A 21,607-nucleotide genomic window follows, 5' to 3' on the forward strand; every position below is an offset into this window, starting at 1 on the left:
CCTGATTAAAAATATTGATGGAAAAGTATTCGGAATCAGTCACCCTATGTGAACTGTATATCTATATATACATGAAAAAGAATTGAAATTATTCAAAAGTATTCTAATTTCATCATTTTCAATCCTTTTCAATCAATATTTTTAACCAGGGTGGGCTGCTTATTTTACGGGCTTCTTATTTCGTGAAATGAACTGATTTAAAACTGGTTTCACTTTTATTTAGATTTATTTCTATAAACGCTAAAACTTACACTTTCACAAATTTGATTTTTACGTAATTTAATTTAATGAATTTTAATAATTTGATTGAGCTAACGTCCTCCCGTTCCCCGTAGGGTAAAGTGCGCAAATTTAGCTTTTAGAGATATTTTAATTAAACTTATTGGCCGGATTCTCGCCTAAGTGCAGAACAAATTAGAACTTTGAGATTCCGGTTCTCTATGGTTGTATTTAATAACTAATACGTGGCCTGCCGGTTGAACCGAGTCTGAACTCGTCTTAAGTGCAGCGCAAATTAAAATAAGGGACTTTTACAAGGCACGGGCCCGTCAACTAAACGCGGAAGTCGAATTAATTAACAAAGACGAGGCGTTGGCTCTTGATCGCCTTTTTAAATACTCGCGGTGCTGAGATTGCAAAAGTCCCCGCTAGTCAACCAGCAGTCGCATAGCTTATATTTTATTGTGGCTTTCGTGCATGAAAAAGTGTTCCGACTGCGCGGGTGATTTAAATTTTTAAAAGAAAGAATTTGAGGTCGACATAACACTTAACTATTTGTTGTTGTTTACTTATTTATTATTATTGAATCATTTTTATTAATTATTACTTAATTACTTATTATCATTTAAATACTCATCATTATTTAATTATTTACTATTGATTAAAATTTATTATTATTTAATTAGTTATTATTATTTATCATTTAGTTACTTATTATCATTTACATATTTATTTGTTATGTCGGACTCAACGTGCGACATTTTTTTTTTTGTAACAAATGGAATTTAATTATTCATAAATAGTTTTATGTTCTTACAACTAATTACATACATTTATTTTATTTTTAAATTTTTGTTATCTTCAAATTTATCAATAGCATTTTCTAAAGAAACTTATTTGAAAAATTTAGTTTTAGTTGGGCCTGACCATACTATCGGATTTGAGTCTGAACAAATACCCTAATGGAATTTTAAACTTTGTCGAGATCCGAAATAGAAGTTTTCGATAACAAAATAAATGTATATATAAACAATAGTTTAAATAAAATAAAAATAAATAATGATAAAAGAAAAAATAAAAAGGAATGTTATGATAATTCTATTATCAACAGAAAAAAAAATATATGTTGATAATTTAAGGAACAAAATTTAATAACTATAATTTAAGTTTAAACAAAAAAAAATAAATGAATGTTTTCTTTTATTTTCGAATAAAATAACGACTTAAATAAAAAAAAAAATTTAGATATAAGAAACTAATGATAATTTATAATCTATGCACAAATTAATTTTTATCTAACTAATTTCATATAAAAATTTGGTCACAGTAAATAATTTAATGTAAAATAGTACACATGTATGCCTTTGTCTATGCATAGATGCGCTTACGTATACACAAACACATAGATGTATAATAGAGCATAAGAGTAAAGGAGAAGCGATATTGTACTCTGACCCAAGTAGAGGGGACTCATGCAACATTATAGAAAAATCTAAGAGAGAGGGCAAGGGCTCAAGGAACTAGAAAAATAATTGGACATTATTTCTCCCATCTATTAAAAATAAGTAACTCCCTAAAATTCGACACCTTTACGATTTTTCAACAAAAATATCTCTCGTTGTCCTGACGTCCTAGTGTTAACATCGAAAAAGTTTTTATAAGTTTCAATGAAACCACGCGTCAGATTAAAAAAAAACAATTGTTAGTAAAGTAAATTTCAATTATGTAAAGAAACGGTAAGTTTCTTTACAAAAGTGTTCATTTAAGTAAGTTCTTAATTGAGATTTTTATGTTTGTTTTAATAATTCAAATCTTTGTATGATAATTTTATAATATATTTATTAAATTGAATTCATTTTCTTATATTATAAACATCAACCCCTTCCCATAAAGCTTCAGATCCTTATCTATTACCCTAACAGCTAGGATAAAAATAATTAAATTTTAGTTGCGTTTTCGACGTAACATATTATTAGTTAATTATTTATTATTATTTAAAATTCATTACTATTAGTCTATCTTAAATATTATTTATGATTCATTGTTATATAACTATTTAATTTTTAAAATTTTAATGTTACATTCTTTTCCTATAATAATAATATAATATAATATTATATTATATAATAATATAATACCAGGCATGATTCCGGGTTGTTAATTGTGTCACGTAGGCAGAATCTGGATTAATCTTACCAGGAAATATTTCAGTTTTCTACTTCATGATTTCAGTGCCAAGTGAAAACTGTTCTTTGGTTATTGAGTCTGAGTAAAACTAGTTCAATTTTTTGTAGATTAAAATTAGTAAGATGGTTGAGTAAAAAGTTTTAGTAAGATCGTGTAACAGGGAAAACTGAACTTTCCATGGTCGTTATCGACCACCTTATTGACGCCACGATAAATAAGGGTTTTCCCTTACCGTTCGATTTTTGACAAGTAGTTCAGGATTGTCACCGGGCGTGCAAATCGAAAGCCCCCACTGCTGTCCCAAAAACGAAGCGGGGTTGACAATAGGAAGGTTCGAGAACTTGAAGCTGAAGGTTATAAAAAAGCCGGCAAAAGAAACATCGAGGCTTTTCGAGCCAGGCCTTGGAACAAGTAACGCTTTTGAGCCAGTGACGCTTTGAGAAAGTGAGGCTTTTGGCAAAACAGTGAGTCAGTGTAGTGCTGTGTAATAAGAGATTTAGGACCATCAAGAACGAAGTCAATGTACGATCCGAAATTTGGAACCCTTTACTTGGAGCCAGAGAGTTTATTCGAGACGAGAGAGAGACCAACCAGCCGCTGATTTCGCCAGTTTCCACCAGGACATCACCCAACGTTTGGAGAGTTGGAAAAGTTAAGTCAGGTATTATTATTACAATTATTTCAGGCCAAGCTGAAATTTGTAAATTGAGAGGCCGAATTAACTGTAATAAAATTTTGTCACTTGATGATCGCTATTGTCTCAGATGTCACTTTTAATTTAGTAGATTCTCTTATAAGTAATTTATTCATCAACGTCATTCATTAGTTGTTTCAAGTCTTTTAGTTATGAGAAATTAATTAAGTAAAATTATCTTGATAAAATTTGAAATAGTAGAAGCAATCGTGTAAGTTAGATAGTCAAGGTCATTTTGGAATATATGTAGTTTGAATATTCAATGAGACTTCTTAAATTTGTAGAATTTGAAATTTGAAATTTTGTAAAATTAATTCTAGGCCATTGGGCTGAATTTAATTAATTTATTGAGAAAATTGTTAATGAATTTAATTGAATAATTTTGGTAATGAATGAAATTAGTGAATTTGGTATTTTTTATTAAAGAAATGTTAATCGTAAAATTTAAGGAATTTAGATAATTAGTAATTCGGAGAAATTTGAGTAATTAGAGAAAAGTGTGTATGGAGTTAGCGTCCGGTGGACGATTTTTGTATGGAATTTAGTGAGTATTTAAAAACGTTGTATAGACGCCCGAGTCGGGGGTACAACGGATTAAGTTAGGAAACCACTGCGTAGACGCCCGAGTCGGGGGCGCAGTCGGGGATAGGTTTTAATTGGTATTCCGTCAGGTTGACGAGGTAAATAGATATTCCGTCAGGTTGACGATGTAAATAGGTATTCCGTCAGGTTGACAAGGTAATTAATTGGTATTTTATGGTATTCCGTCAGGTTGATGAGGAAATGTTGATAATTTAAGGTATTCCGTCGGAGTTACGAGGTTTAGAAAAGTGGATATTTAGTTATAAGAAAATTGGCAAGGGCCAGCGTAGGTGAGAGGTTCTCACAATTAAGTTAGTTATAAGTTAATTGTTAAGTTTTGTAATTTGATTGAATAAATCAATATAATTTGTTATAATTTTTCTCAGTTTTATTTACAGCCTTCTCGGACTTCTCACGACCCTGTCTTTCCCCTCTCATGCTTCCCCGGTTTCCGGGACACCGTGTCTAAAATCCCAGTGTCGCCCTTTCTAAAGAGGAAAGGGGTGGCTAACTGGACCTGAGCAAAACGTCCTGGTTACAATCGTTAGAAATAAAAATTAATCAAAGTTCTCGCAAATGATTTAGAATAAATTTTGATTCAGTAACATAAGACAAAAGTTATAATTAGAATCAAGAAATAATTTGGTACACGAGAATAAGGCTGAGAAACCGTGGTATGGTCGCTTCATATGAGGGTACCGTCGAGAATAATTTACTTTGATCGAAACCGCTGCGTAGACGCCCGAGTCGGTAGCGCAGATGGGAATAAGGGGATAAGGGTTAGAGTCAAATGTTAATTATTTTGTAAGGGGTTTTATTATTGTGAAAGGGTTAGTTAAATAAAATGAGTTTTGAAAATGAATTTCTTTTTTTAATGATTTCTGTTTCCTTCCTAGCAATCTCTCACGACCCTGTAGACCTACGCCAAGCTTTGGTCCAATTTCTGAATGCTGTGAATAGAAATCCGGTGGCTCCCTAAATACATAATAGGGCTGACCAAAAAGCGAACAATTTCGTTTCAATTTGAATATTTAATTCTTTTGTTACAATAAAAATTCATGTCCAATAAAATGAAAATATTTTAAAAATTTTCATAACGTCATTTTGTTGAGTTATATTGATGACAGGCGACGATTGCGCCTGGTTTAGCAAGACAAAACAGTTGATGTCAAGGACACTTAAGACGAACGATTTGGGTTCAGTGAGTACATACTTAGCTATCTGAGACAGAGAAAATATATAGAATCATTGTCGAAACGCTGTTAGATGTGTGAGCCTATTGACGCTGTTATCGAGTCAGAATGTTATTTGACTTCTCCTGAATATATGTTTATATTATAATTGTTTGCTCTAGCAGATGCTAGCTGAGATGGAGACTCGATGGATCGTAAGTAATATACGGGATACAGATCAGGATTGGCAGGTTCTGTTGTTTTTTGGGAAACAAGAAAACAGAGAATAATACTGTTCTCAACTATGAAGGTGGAATACATGGCAATAATGGAGGCCAACGAAGAGGCAATGTGTTTACGCGACGATAATACTGAATGATGAATAGAATGCAATAAGTATTGTAGAGAATTATGTGTATCAACAGAATGTAAGTTGTATTATGAGTGTAAAATACTTACATAATGAGAGGCTGGCTTATTTCTTTAGTGAAAACTTTACACAAAGGGCTTAAGCGTAAAATAGCCCTGGAAATGTGTGAAAAATATAGACAGGAGAAGAGATATATGTGAAAACTTGAATTAGTGCGTATGCTTGCATCACTCTGAGAGAGGGTGTTAAGTACAAGGCTTCGACTGTACAATATTTATCACTGTTGTATACTTGAGCGTGCGCCAGTAGTTAGGCACTTAAGAGTGGTCTCGGTCCTCGTGATCTACCTCAGTAGATATACGAATTCATGAATATATGTTATTTTTTACATTACGGAACAATACAGGGTGTCTCTGAAGTGGCGGGAGTAATTGTTGGGGTCGATAGAGAAAAAAATACTGAATCGAAAGTTCCTGAGCCAAAAATTTTTTTGGGCCATAGAATTTGAGTTATGAATTAAAAACGATAGCCAATCAGAAGCGCGCTATTCGAGAAATGAAAATGAGCGGGGAAGTAGAGGAGACGCGAGAGTGAGATGCTGCAATAACAGCTTACTCGCTCACACAAAGCCGAGCATGAGAGGGGATTGTGACGCTATGAGCCGAGTACGTAAGTGTGAATGAGTGGATGTATGAGGTCGCAAGCGGACGGCTTAATGTATGAGTGTGTGTCCGTGTATCGCAGCATTATTGGAGGCGTTGTAACGCTGAATTAAAGCTAACCGGGTACTCTAAGACAGAGGAAAAAATTTTTATTTTTATTTTTATTCGAAAAAATTTAATAAAAAAAAATAAAAAGGCCCAAGATTTAACCAGACCCACAGAAACGGAGAGTAAATTTTTAATTCTCATTTATTTTGCTGGGGATTATTTTCAAATACAAAAAAAAAAAAGGCTAAGATTCAACTGGAATCCAAAAAGAGATGGATGAAAAATTTTATTTTTATTTTTAATCAGCAAAATTATTTTTCTTTAAAAAAGAGCCCAATCTCGACTGGAGCAAGAAAAAATGATTGAAAAATTTTATTATTAATTTTCAATCAACAAAATTATTATAAAAAAATAAATGGGCCCAAGTCTCAACCGGACCCAAACAAACGGATAAAAATTTTTATTACTTACTTAATTTGCTGGAAATTATCTTTAAAAACGAAAAAATGCCCAAGACTCGATCGGATCCAAAAAAATAACAGTACAAAAATTTTTTCCTTATTTTCAATCAGCAAAATTGTTTCTTTTTTAAAAAAGGCCCAATCTCGACTGGAGCAAAAAAATGATTAAAAAATTTTATTATTAATTTTCAATCAACAAAATTATTTAAAAAAAAATAGTCCGCAGACTCAACCGGACCCAAACAAACAGATAGATAGTTTTAATTACTTATTTATTTTGATGGGAATTATTTTAAAAACGAAGAAAATCGCCCAAGACTCGACCGGACCCAAAAAAAAAAATAAATTGAAAAATTTTGTTTTCATTTTCAATCAGCCAAATTAATTTCTTTTCGAAACAAGGCCCAATCTCAAACAGACTAAGAGAAACTAATTAAAAAATTTTATTTTTTATTATTAATCAAATATTATTTAAAAAAAGAAAATAAGCCACAGACTTAACCGGACTTAAACAAACGGATAGAAAATTTTTATTACTTACTTAATTTGCTGGAAATTATCTTTAAAAACGAAAAAAATGCCCAAGACTCCATCAGACCGAAAGGGAGATGAATAAAAAAATTTTACTATTCATTTTTAATCATCATAATTAACTTTTTTATAATAAAAGGCTCAATTTCGACCGGACCCAGAAAAAATGATCCAAAAATTTTATTTTTTATTGTTGATCATCAAAACTAATTAAAAAAACAAATGAGGCCCTAGACTCAACTGGACCCAAACAAACGGATAAATAATTTTTATTACTTATTTATTTTGCAGGAAATTATTTTTGAAAACGATAAAAATGCCCTAGACTCGACCAGACCCGAAATAAAATAAATTGAAAATCTTTGTTTTTCTATTTTTAATCAGCAAAATTATTTTCCTTTGAAAAAGGGCCTGATCTCGACTGGAGCAAGAAAAAATAATTGAAAAGTTTTATAATGAATTTTTAATCAACAAAATTTTTTAAAAAAAAGAAAATAGGCCCCAGACTTAACTGGACCCAAACAAACGGAAAGAAAACTTTTATTCCTGTTTTTTTGTTGGGAATTATTTTTCGAAACAAAAAAATTGCCCAAGACTCGACCGGACCCGAAAAAGATAAATCGAAAAATTTTATTTCTAAATATTAATTAACTAAATTATTAAGAAAAAAAAAAATAGACCCAAGACGCAGCAGGACCCAAATAAACGGATAGAAATTTTTATTACTTGATCACCAAGATTAATTTTCCTTGAAAAGAAAGGCCCAATCTCAAACAGACTTCGAATAACTGATTGAAAAATTTTATTATCAATTATTAATTAACAACATTATTCTTAAAAAAATTAATAGGCCCCAGACTCAATCGGACCCAAACAAACGGATCGAAAACTTTTATTTCCCATTCATTTTGCTAGGAATTATTTTTAAAAACGAAAAAAATGCCCAAGACTCGACCAGAGCCAAGAATAGAAGAATGCAAAAAAATTTATTTTCTCTTTTCAATAACAAAACAAAAATTTATTGAACAAAAATCAGCCTAATCTTGACAAGACGATAAAAAACTGATTGAAAAAATTTATTATCAATTATTAATTGACAAAATTATTTCAAAAAGAAAATAGGCCCCAGACTCAACCGGACCAAAACGAACAGATAGAAAATTTTTATTACTTATTTCTTATGCTCGGAATAATTTTTGAAAACAGAAGGAATTGCCCAAGACTCAACCGGACCCAACCAAACGGATGGAAAACTTTCATTTCTCATTTATTTTGCTGGGAATTATTCTGTAAAATAATTTTTCAATTAATCGTCAGGTAAAATGTCAAAAAATAAATTAAAACAAACATTGAACTCAAGTCCCAATAATTTTGATATTTTAATTAAAATTATTTTTTAATTAATTGACAGGTAAAATGTCAAATAAGGAATTGAAAAAAATCGCTCTCGAGTCCTGATAATTTTGATATTTTTATTAAAATTATTTATCAGTTAATTAACAGGTAAAATGTCAACTAATAAATTAAAAAAAAAAAAATTGAACTCAAGTCCGAATAATTTTGATATTTTAATTGAAATTATTTATCAGTTAATTGACAGGTAAAATGTAAAAAAATATACTAAAAAAAAATCGCTCTCGAGTCCTGATAATTTTGATATTATTATTAAAATTATTAATCACTTAATCAACAAGCGAAATGTCAAATGATAAATTAAAAAAAAAAATTGAACTCAAGTCCGAATAATTTTGATATTTTTAATAGAATTATCTATCAGTGAATTAACAGGTAGAATGTCAAATTATAAATTAAGAAAAAATTGAACTCAAGTCCGAATAATTTTGATATTTTTATTAGAATTATCTATCGGTGAATTAACAGGTAGAATGTCAAATTATAAATTAAGAAAAAATTGAACTCAAGTCCGAACAATTTTGATATTTTTATAAAAATTATTTTTTAATTAATTGACAGGTAAATAAATAATAAATTAAAAAAAAAAATTGAACTCAGGTCCTGATAATTTTGATATTTTAATTAAAGTTGTTTATCAATCAATTGACTGTTAAAATCCTGAATAATAAATTAAAAATAAATCGCACTCATGTTCTCATAATTTTGATCTTATAATTGAAATAAATTTCTAATGAATTGACGGGTAAAATCCCAAGTATCAAATTAAGTAGTAATCGCACCCAAGCCCTGATAATTTTGATATTTTAATTTAAATTATTTATCACTTAATTGATAGGTAAAATGTCAAATGATAAATTAACAAAACATTGAATTCAAGTCCTTATAATTTTGATATTCCAATTTAAATATTCTTTTTATTCACTGACAGGTAAAATGTCGAAGAAAATATGAAAAAGAAATGGCATTCACGTTTTAGTAATTTTGATATTTTAGTTTCCCTTTTTCTTAGCAAAGAAATCATTTCAAAAAAATCTACAGGTGTTTCGGCAGTTCAAGGATAACTTTACTTTAATGTTATTAGTTTGCATTCACATCATTACACTTTACTCCTTTTATTAAGCAATTAAGATTCCAGTTGAATCTTAGCCTTTTTTTTTTTTTGTATTTGAAAATAATCCCCAGCAAAATAAATGAGAATTAAAAATTTACTCTCCGTTTCTGTGGGTCTAGTTAAATCTTGGGCCTTTTTATTTATTTTTATTAAATTTTTTCGAATAAAAATAAAAATTAAAATTTTTTCCTCTGTCTTAGAGTACCCGGTTAGCTTTAATTCAGCGTTACAACGCCTCCAATAATGCTGCGATACACGGACACACACTCATACATTAAGCCGTCCGCTTGCGACCTCATACATCCACTCATTCACACTTACGTACTCGGCTCATAGCGTCACAATCCCCTCTCATGCTCGGCTTTGTGTGAGCGAGTAAGCTGCTATTGCAGCATCTCACTCTCGCGTCTCCTCTACTTCCCCGCTCATTTTCATTTCTCGAATAGCGCGCTTCTGATTGGCTATCGTTTTTAATTCATAACTCAAATTCTATGGCCCAAAAAAATTTTTGGCTCAGGAACTTTCGATTCAGTATTTTTTTCTCTATCGACCCCAACAATTACTCCCGCCACTTCAGAGACACCCTGTATAATTTTTATCTATAAAAATCTATTGTTGATCATGATTCAAAATAAGTCACATCCTCACTAAATCATATGCACAGATTTTGTGAATTTGAATGAATAAATGGTAGATAGTAAATTTATTAAAATATTGATGATGTCACTTACCTTCGATAAGATGTTCTGAATCTATCAGAAATTTCATAGAATTCGCTCGCCTCGAAAATTTAATAGTGTGCCACATATTATCATTCAAATTTTTTCCGGATTGTACAGTCTGTAATACAGATAAATAAGCAATATTTTAATTTTTACGCATATTGTTCAATATTATGTTGACTAACGTCGTTAGTCTAACGTTATATTTGTCTTAATCATGACTAGCAGTAGCGGAGATTTTTAATTATTACAACAGAAAAAAATTCTAAGGGTCTGACAAATTTAGTCTTTGTCTGCAGCTGATTATTTATCTCGATCTGGATAACATTTTTCATTAGCTAACAGTTGTCCAGTCGGCCTGAGAATAAAAAAGGATTTGTTGGTAACTTTTCGACAAAATGGTCCGATTTTGGAATTTTTTTTTCTTTTAAATACTCAGAAAAATATCCTGAACATTTGTATGTATGTGGGAAGTGTTTTGTTTTTTTTTTCTGTTTAAAAAATAGCGTTTTAGCGTTGAGCTTTAAATTAAAATATCTCGGAAACTATGCAAGAGTAGAGACATGCTGCATATGAAATTTAAAAAATTAAATAAGGAATAAAATGAGCTAAACCCGATGTCTCTAGGACCAACAGTTTACGAGATATTCATTTTTTAATGAAAAAAAAAAAAAAAAAACGCGGTTCCGCTTAAGTGCTTGTAAAAAAATAGCTGTAACTCCGCGAAAAATCAATCGATTTACTTTTTTTTTTTTTTTTTAATTGAAGGTTTTTTTTTAATTAATTATTATTTAGAGTCGGTTTCAACTGCTGTGGTCATATCGCCGACTTTAACTGTTGGATATGGTACGTTGGGGACTTTTTGGGTTGTGAAAATCTTAGTCTATGCGGCGTATATCAACCAAGATGGTTTCTAAGACCAGCTTGGGATTCGAACCCATGCCTAGCCGGTGAGCCAGTCCGAGTACTCTATAAACCATGCCCCTAGCGGTGTTGATGTCACTGCGGAATCGTCATTAATTCACACTAAATAAATCATGAATTCATCGTCACAGATGCGTCAACAATGAGTGATTTGACCGTCGTTGATAGATGAAGTTGTGAAAGATAACAATTATACTTTCACCTATAATATTCGGTTATTATGCTACACAAATACGTGTATATTATGGCCATGTCACAAAAAAATACGCTGGACATTTCAGTTCAATCACCGTAAATTTACCGACTACAGATGAACGCAATACCGCCTTGTGTAAGTTAGTTTACAACGTTTTGACCGATACTTCACCTTCAATTTACTTACTAAGAACTAGCATATTACAGTGATTGTGCCATTATATCACGATTGATCACTCATAAATATTACGTGTGTTGACCAAGAAAAACCAACTTTGAATTTGTCCAATGATCAGCATATAAACTACAAATGGAAAGAAAATAATTTTCATTTTAATTGCAAGAAAAGTAGCATATAAAAATGACATTCAAAAAAAATTAAATCGGTTTAGATTGGATTTTCTGAAGATGATCAATTTTGTAACTATTAAAGTTCTCATCAACAAAAGCGTAAATATTTTTAGATACAGAATTGTCACTTGAACAGAAAGTTTTTAGGAATTAGGATGATATCATTTTAAAACATTTAGTTGATACAAATATTTATTAGCAAAAATTAAAGAAAACATTGATATCATAAGTCGTAAACATCTTGAGTTTTAACAGAACCATAGATTAAACTCTTATATGCACGTAGAGTACATCGTAACATTATTTAAAGAATTCTTAACAACAAATGTAATAATATTAAATCTTATCAAATATCATTTCAAATACTATTGGTATATAGACATTTATTAACGAAACACTTATTATTTAACGTCATAAATAGACCGATAAATTCTTAAAAAGTAATTTTAAACATTATTAAATATTATCAGTTCAAATCTTAGACTTAACTTATCACTTATTAATTACATACTGACTAACTTATTCTCATGATATATAGATATTTTTGATAAAAACTGAGTAATTATTATTGAGTTCAATATCTGAAGATATCTAAAAAAATATAGTCGACCAATGTTTCAAGTTTGTGTAGTTGTAGAGTTTAAGCTTTCGCTGCATATTTTTTTGACTTCAACCATTCTGATACCCATCTTCTCATGTTAGAACGTACCTCAATCTCTTGATTGGAAAACTACTCTTTTTTGAATGGTATTAAATTTATCCATAATCTCTTAATTTCAAAACTTCAATTAAACTGTTACAATTAAAAATTTTTTGCTTAAAAAAATATACCAATATAAATAAATGTACTTCTACGCTAAAATGTAATTATTATTAGAATAATTTTTTCTTATTATTTACTAATCTGCTGATGATATTCAACTGCCGTTACAATGCGCATATCAGGCCGGTTTTCATCAGGTTCAACTAGTAATCTTAGTCTTTCTTTCGCTGTCCAGAACTGCGCCATAATTGTCTTAGCTCTCATTGAGTTTCGTCCAGCGTTTATTACAGTATCATATAAGTTGTAATCTATTTCTAAGTTGACCAAAATTTTCACCTAAGATATAAAAAAATGTTCTAACAAAAAAATATCAATTATTTTCTCTTGCATACAGAAAATACCAGGAAGCTTAATCATTCAACGAGTGCAATTTATTAATAAAATTACTACAATATACAACTGCATTTATAACGCAATATTATGATTTTAATATTTCTACGCCTAATTTCAAAAGTTATGCGGAATCGTACTTATTAAATACTTTAGCAAAAAAAAAGTACTTTATGTAAAAAAAATTATTGAAACATTCAATAAGAAAATTATTCAAGACTTGTGATCGATTGTAAATTCAAGTTCTTGATATTGACACCCCTTGTCTTTAGTCCTTATTCTGTTCGTTAAGCTGTTTAGACTTTCGTCTAAAATCTGTTTGGTAACAACTCTTTTTCGTATGATTTCTATTTTTTTACTATTTGCCTCGGTAATTTTTTTCAGAGATTCGATGGACTGCGTAAGAGTTTTATGGTTACTTTCGTTACGATCTGATAAGATAGGGTTATTGAGAAATCCAGAAGAACGATGTCCTGAGAATGCATCAGTTGTGGGACGCTCACTTTGCATACTATTTTATTGATCATCATCATTATTTAAATCAGAATCACTAGATTGATTAAACTCGTTCATGCCTGCAAATCCCAGCGGTTTTACCGTCACGGTTATGATATGGCCAATTCACGGTTAAACAGCAGTCAAACATTAGCGTACGTGAAGTGATTTGACGGCTTTTATCAGGTATCATTGTGAATAATTTGACTGCTGACTTATCGACTGAAGATCCGAGGAATACCTTTTTCTGCGGGTGAACTCATGGTGATTTTACCAACATTTGACCATTAATTTACCTGCATAGAACTCGCATAAAACTAGCTCATTACGGTCGATTCATCGTCTCATTATATAGGAATCCGATGTAATCAAATAAGTGCATTCACCCAAACTAATCGGTTTAAGCTCGTAAAATGTTCGCGTATATGATAATATTGAAAAAAAAAAAATCAGTGTAAAATCACATCGGCTAGACCGAGAATCGAACTCGGATCGTCTGATCGAAAGTCAAAAAATTTTCCTGTAATGCTATACCAAACGTGAATTAAAAATGTCTGAATCACGATCTATTTTACGGATACTTGATGTTGTTCTGATAATTATTTCCATTTCATGAACTGTTAACAATAACTCATTCTCTGAATTTGTCACCTAAAATGAATGCATTGAATTTTATTAACAATAAAGAAATCTTTCTTCAATTCCATGAATCGATGTTAAATGTAAGATTTCGTGAAAAAAAAAAATTTTGAAATTTTACAAAAATTTATATAAAGTGTTTTTTTGGATAATGTCAAAAATGGTAGTGATTGAATCTTTTTTCAAATTATTTTTCGTTAACTATTTAATTGTATTGTATTTGCCTTATATATTATTTTATGGAATTTTTTTATAATTACAAATCAAAGTTATATTCTTTCAGCCGTTTATAAAATTTCTACTTTACCGTCATTATCTTCTTTACCGCCATCTGACCTTAAATTCACCCATAGATTAGCGTGGATTCGCCACCGAAATACTCTTTATTCACCGAATTTTTACCAGTCATTCACTGTTGTATTTATGTCTGAAGACAATCAAAGGATCGGGAAGTCATGGCTATCGAATAAAAAAAAAATGAAGAAAATTTTGTACAATGTTTACTTTATGAACCATGCAATCACAGAATAGTTCACAACTTGACTTATTTTTCACCGTCGAACGACAGTTGTTCGACCATCAATAGACTTTCTTTTGTTGATAAAGTGAATTTACGGTAAATTCACCGTCGTTTGACCGTCACCACGATCCGCTAGGGAAGTATTTGTCAGATCTCAAATCGGCATTTGCTGATGCCGCGACCGTTTTTAAGTCATTTTTCTAAAAATTAAAATATAAAGTCAATGTTTTTGAAACAAGAACATCATTTTTTTTTACAAATAAATTGAAGTAATAATACTATTAAAATATCATTTGCTGTTAGAAAGCTTTTTTGTTTCTAAAAGCTAAAAATTTTAATTTTTATGAAAGATGTTCGATTTTATTATGAATTTCTATACTTCATAGTTGTATAATTGACTAATTGACATTTATTGCAGTTTTCAAACCTTCTTAGGAATTTTATTTTCAATACACTTCTTCGGTCTCTTGGAAAATGGTGTTTTAATGCTTTGCCGTTTTAACTGTGGAATCCTTTTTGTCTGATAGATGCTCATTCCTACTTCGTGATTTATCCGGATCATCTGAAAGTAATATATATAATCATAAAAATAAGTCCATGTCATTTAAACAGCACTAAAAATTTTAATTACCATTCTGATCCATTATTTCAATTTCTGTATAGTTTCCATCATTGCTGTTAAAATACACTGCATCATTTAAATCATTCTCGAAATTCCTCCACTGATGTTTATCTTTTTTGTAAATGGTACTGCAGGGTACTATTTTGTACTTAGTATTAGTTCCAATGATAACTTTAATGAGAATATTATGTCCACCCGAAAAATTTTTCATTTTAAATTTAAATCACCCGCGCAGATGAAAGACTTCTCCATGCGCGAAAGCCACAATAAAATATAAGCTACGCGAATGCTGGTTGACAAGATGGGACTTCTGCAATCTCAGCACCGCGAAACTTTAAAAAGGTGAGCATGAGCCAACGCTTTGTCTTTGTTAATTAATTCGACGTCCGCGTTTAGTTGACGAGCCCGTGCCTTATAAAAGTCCCTTATTTTAATTTGCGTTGCACTTAAGACGAGTTCAGACTCGGTTCAACCGGCAGGCCACGTATTACACATAAAAATTATCATAGAAAGTCGTATCCTCAAAGTTCTAATTTACTCTGCACTTAGGCGAGAATCCGACCAATAAGTTCATTGAAAATATTCCTAAAGCTAAATTTGCGCACTTTACCCTACGCGGGACTGGAGGACGTTAGCTCAAATTATGAAAATTCATTAATATAATTTACGATTAAAATTACAATTATGAAGGTGTAAGTTTTAGTGATTATAAATGAATCTAAAAACGAAGAGAAAAACCAACTACTTTTATCATTAAAATAAGAAGCGCTTATAATAAGCAGCCCAATCTATCCTACTCCATCTGCTGCATGAAACGACCAAAGGGCCCAATCAAAAGAAGAGGCGCTGAGAGCAGCCCCTGGAATCTCGAATCTAGTGAAAATAAATCCAAACAAAAGCAGTTTCACTGTAAAAAATAGCGCCAAGTCCACGTTCATAAAACTCGTCTCAATAACGTCTGCACTTGACAAAAAAAAAAAAAAATTAAAAAAATTAAATAAGACTCGTTTCAATAATTTTCATTCTCTACAAAAAAAAGTTAAATACAAGAAAATACCAAGAAACCGTCATAATGTTGAAAAAATTGAAAAAAAATTTGTTAAAAATTTAAAAATTAAGAGAAAATTTTTTTATCGTACTTGGCGCGCGTCATTGAGTACCCCAAATTTTTTCGGAAGAATTTTAACCCGAGAAAAAACGATTTCGCTTGAATTTATGTGATGTAATCATGTACAGTTCTATATATATTAGGGTGGGTCAAAAAAATCAACTATTTTTTTTTTTACAATTAATACGGAAAAATGGGTTACTAGGCACCTTAAAAAAATTCTCACCAAATATGAACTCTTAATTTTAATAGGAAGATCCTCCGCGTCGCAGTTTTTCATTTTTTTCTCAGTCCAATAGAAAAAAATTCATTCCTCATCATCAATTGGTCGTACAGGAAAAATTTTTCTAAGAATTTTGTAGGAAATTTAATGCTCTACAAAAAAGGTATCTTATGTTTTTTCCGTAAACCTCACCATTTCACTAATATTGAAGATTTAAGATTGATTATTTTAAGTCAAATGTCACTTTTGTTTATGAATTTTATAACTCGACAAGAAATGGCTATTATTGAATGGGCAATAGAAATTTTTGTAGCAAATTAACTGCTCTATAAAAATGGTATCTTATATTTTGGCGATTAAATTAATCGTTCAAAAGATATTCATCATCAAACTTTCATGTATATCGATTTTAAGAGTTTTTGATTAAATAATCGAAAAATTTCAATTTAATCTATCAGTTTTGAGAAAATTCACACGAAAAAAATTTTTTTTTCATCAACTGAGAAACTTCAAAATGTTTTTCAAGCTTTTTTTTATGTGTAAGTATTTTTATCTACATTTAAAAAAATAAATTGTACATTATTTATCGCTTAGGTAATCATTTATCAATAAAAAAAGCAAAGTTTTCATTATAAATATATTATGATTTCAGTTTTAGAGAAAAAAATGTCCAATTAGTTATAAGAAAGTTTTTTATTTCAATTTTCAACTGAGCTATTTATATTCAAACAATTTTTTGTTGCAAGTAGGGTAGTTTTTTCGATGCTCTTTCACAACTTGCAATAAAAATTGAAATTGCTCTTCGTCTTTCGTTAAGCATTGGTTATATTCACTTACTAATGCGACACCTCGCTCTGCCACATCATTAACAACTTTCAATTGTGCGAAAAATTCTTTATTTTCATTATAACTCTTATCAGTAGACCATAAATCAATATTTTTGTCAAGAAAATCATACGGCAGATCAAAGATCTCAAAAAGTTTTAATGACTTCTTAGAAACAAAGTCACTTATATTTTTTTGCAGAATTAAATGTAAATTTTTTCTATCAATAATAAATCTTCTTGCTTTAGAATCTGTACCTTCGCGAGTCTTAACAGCTTCGACAATATTCTTCTTTATGTTTAATGGAACGGTATCATCAAAAAGTGATAAAATAGCAAGTTCATCACTTAAGTACCATAAATGTGAAGTCATTTTTTCACATGTAGCCAAGGAAATTAAAGAATTAATTTTACTGTACTCAATTAAATTTTTCATAAACTCTAAGTCGTGATTAGCAGCAGAAGTCGCAGAAGTTGATGAAAACCAAGCTTTTACATACACCATAACTATGAAAATACAAAATTGTCGAAGACCATCCAATTCTTTCTTAGAAAGGTCAAATTCATCTCTAAAAATAAACATTTTTAGGCAATAAATTGCCTTTGCCATCCATCTTGCATGATGAACTGCACCAGGACGCTTAAAGAAAACTTGCTCTAATGGCATTTCTCCCAGAAAAATTAATGACAATTCCAATATTTCTTTATAGTCATCTCGGGGTTGCGATAACTACCAAAAGTAATCAATTATTCGTAAAAAATCAAAAATTATCCTCTACACTTAAAATTGTATTTAAATAATACCTCTAAGTATCGCTTAATAAATGAAGATAGTATTGTTGCTAATATTATTACGAATGAAAAAAATAATCTATCTTCATTTATGATAGTATTGTTGCTAATATTATTACGAATGAAAAAAATAATCTATCTTCAACACCAGATTTATACTTTGTTTTATCGAATGTGTCCCAAAATTTTTTGAATCTGCCAAATATTGGAACATTTGGTCCGGATGATACTGGCCAATAGACTTCGAATGCACTCCTTAAAATGATCTCATAAATATGATGGCGACATGGTAACCAAATTAATTCTTTTCCTAAGGCCTTTTCAATTTCTTTACATGTACCATGATGGATTCTTGTATAGTAAAAATAGATAATTACACTTTAAGTTCTGTATTTAATAAAAATTGTAACGCATATTTAAAATCTATAAATAAATAAAGAATTATAACTAATGGGCACGTGTCGAAAATTTAATTAATGTATGAAAACAATTCAACTAGAACGATGAAAATAAAATTTTCTTTTAAATATTTTATCATTGATTAGTTACCCGTATTAACCGCAGTCGTGTCAAAACACATCGCCTTGATGTAACTAATAATACCCCATTGATTTAACGTTGACAAGATGGTTGCTGTTTGATTTTCTGCCGATCCACTATTCATCTTTGGAACTCCAAGTAACTGCTCAGTACCAAAAGCAGTCAAAATAATCGGTAATCGATCCACAAATTTCGATTCAGAAATGTCATTCAGTATTTTCCCATCCCAATGCACGACATATTTATCATGAGCTTTGAAGTTATCTTTTAGTCCTATAGCAATGTCTTTTCGTAAGAGCATGCGAGTTCGTTGAATTGTTCGATAACTAAGAGTTGTATCTTCTACATTAACACCAACACTTGATAGAACTGGAGCAATAATAAACATCGCATTTCTACTACTAACATTAGCTCTGTCGAGTGCTGAGATAAGCTCTGGAGTTAGAATATTTATTTTTGCTCGTGTTGTCGGTATTTGAGGCACATACTCTAAATCTGAACCGAAATTTGTATCTTGACTTAATGTAAGGGTTGAAGATGACTCTGATTCCTCACTTCGAACAATCTCATGGCTGGTTGAGGGTTGATTCAAATCTAAAATAAGCGTTGTTATTTAATTAATGGAAGCAAAAATATGGAACTCATTCATTTTGACATCAAATAAGGAACACAAAGAGTTTTTTATTTATCATCTACGAACATATTGACATTTATGATATAATTAATTTAATTTATTTTCAATTCTGATCAAAATTTATAATAATTAAATGTTGTAAATACTCACGACTTTCATCTATTTCCATCGTATTCATAGTACTGTTTAATTTATTTGGGTTATTTGAAAGAATTTCTTTCCGTGTGTCACTTTTTTGATTTGAATATAGTTCACGAATATCATTATCAAGCAGTTTTATTGATTTATGATCTACAATATCAAATAATGCTTTGATTTCATTCTGAAATATTATTACATTTTTGTTTTGGGCTGATGATTTTTTTCGCACAAAAGATTTTTGCAATTTCAACCATCGGTTATGATAGCGAAGAATTTTTTGTATTACATTAGTTGATCCACTAGTCGGAATCTGGTTGTTTTTCCATAGTTCAATAACTTGATCAGTTGCATTTTTAGCACTTTGTTTGATAGAACATTTTATCACTTTGAGCTGATAAAAAAAAACACTCATAACCTCTTTCACTGTTGGCAACTTACGTTCTGAAATTTTTGCATGGGTTTTCCGATCAAATGAATTTCTTTATCCATATTTTCGATAAATATATAAATTTATGTAGTGACCGCAAAATTTGTAAATATTTAATCGTTTTATCACATATACAAGATCATAAGTTGTGAAAACACTAGAAATGCTGTAGAAAATGTAAACAAATAAAAACAATATAACTATAAAGAAAAATGTAGGTGGCGCTAGTTCACAAGGGAAACAGAGTAAATAGAATACAAAACAAAAATTCTCTACAGAAGAAATTTTCCCAAGGACAATATACAGCTGTAGTGGAAAATTTTTTTAAGACGTTTTGAAGACGTTATAAAAAAACAACATGATCGTGATTTCTAATGATGAAAAATAAAAAGTTTGGAATTATTGAATAAAAATTTTGAAAACAAAATTCAAATAATACTTACATTAAAGACAAAAATGAAATTTTCTCAAAACTGATAGATTAAATTGAAATTTTTCGATTATTTAATCAAAAACTCTTAAAATTGATATACATGAAAGTTTGATGATGAATATCTTTTGAACGATTAATTTAATCGCCAAAACATAAGATACCATTTTTATAGAGCAGTTAATTTGCTACAAAAATTTCTATTGCCCATTCAATAATAGCCATTTCTTGTCGAGTTATAAAATTCATAAACAAAAGTGACATTTGACTTAAAATAATCAATCTTAAATCTTCAATATTAGTGAAATGGTGAGGTTTACGGAAAAAACATAAGATACCTTTTTTGTAGAGCATTAAATTTCCTACAAAATTCTTAAAAAAATTTTTTCTGTACGACCAATTAATGATGAGGAATGAATTTTTTTCTATTGGACTGAGAAAAAAATGAAAAACTGCGACGCGGAGGATCTTCCTATTAAAATTAAGAGTTCATATTTGGTGAGAATTTTTTTAAGGTGCCTAGTAACCCATTTTTCCGTATTAATTGTAAAAAACCTAGAAAGAGTAAGGGTGATCCGCAGTATACTGGTCCTCACGAGGTAGTGGGCATAGGGCAGAATGAAACCGCGGAAATAATAGTAGATGATGTATCAAGATTTGTACACATTAATAAATTAAGAATTTCTCGGGTTTAATTTCAGATGGATTTCGGCCCTGGAATAGCTATACTGTTGATGATCCTCCCTCTCTCTGGAGGATTACTGGGATTCGATTGCGGTGGAGCATCGATGAACACGTCTACGTTGTCACTGCTCGATGTAGGGGAATGCAAGGTCAAACGAACACCGCCTCAAACAGAGACGGTTCAAATTTACTTGTTGCAGCCCGCCGAAATTATACACGTCCATGTTATGGAGTGCAAAATCTTGGTTAATCGAAAAATCGAACATTGCGGTATGCATTCTCACGCATCGGCAGTTCTCTATGGTAGACGCGAGTATTATTTAAGCTTAGATTATACTAAATGTAGAAAAATGCATGAGACCCGATCGGTCTGGTTATTCGATCGAATTGCGTTCGACGAATTAAGCGTAAACGGAACCACTCATCGCTCAGCAATATTGGCGGGTAGTCTAAGCATGAATGGCGACTGCGAAAAAGGTACTTTCAGCGACAATTTCGGGACGTGGTCGGGAGTAGTAGTAGACGCGACATTCGAGATAGTGCTGAATGACTATGAAACCTCGTTGAACACAAAAACAAACAAAATACTTTAACAATCCGGAACCCGGTGCGACGCGGATAAATTAACGTGTGTTACTAGTGAAGGCACATCCGCGTTCTGGACCGAAGTGCCGCGAAATTCGTGCCTGATGAAGTACGCCAAACTTTATCAGGGGCCCGCCGTAAGATT

General features: G+C 30.7%; 2 protein-coding genes across 2 annotated transcripts in view; both read right to left on the reverse strand.

The window, feature by feature from the left end:
• LOC141526874 (neurexin 1-like) overlaps window positions 1–21,607 on the reverse strand; it is a 703,605-nt gene that overhangs the window by 311,493 nt on the left and 370,505 nt on the right. Inside the window, exon 11 of the mRNA XM_074242012.1 lies at window positions 10,185–10,293. Within this exon, the coding sequence (XP_074098113.1) occupies window positions 10,185–10,293 (109 nt within the window). The remainder of the gene's footprint in view (window positions 1–10,184; window positions 10,294–21,607) is intronic.
• Window positions 18,190–19,261, reverse strand: LOC141526877 (uncharacterized). The gene is made up of 2 exons (XM_074242015.1): window positions 18,571–19,261; window positions 18,190–18,444 (listed from the first exon to the last, which is right to left on the reverse strand). Exons 1-2 carry the CDS (start codon window positions 18,947–18,949, stop codon window positions 18,395–18,397), a joined length of 429 nt encoding a protein of 142 aa, XP_074098116.1. The 5' UTR covers window positions 18,950–19,261; the 3' UTR covers window positions 18,190–18,394.

The sequence above is a fragment of the Cotesia typhae genome, unplaced genomic scaffold (assembly GCF_013202065.1).
Source record: "Cotesia typhae breed Kobodo isofemale line unplaced genomic scaffold, CoteBio_Ctyphae contig_37, whole genome shotgun sequence".
NCBI lineage: Eukaryota > Metazoa > Arthropoda > Insecta > Hymenoptera > Braconidae > Cotesia > Cotesia typhae.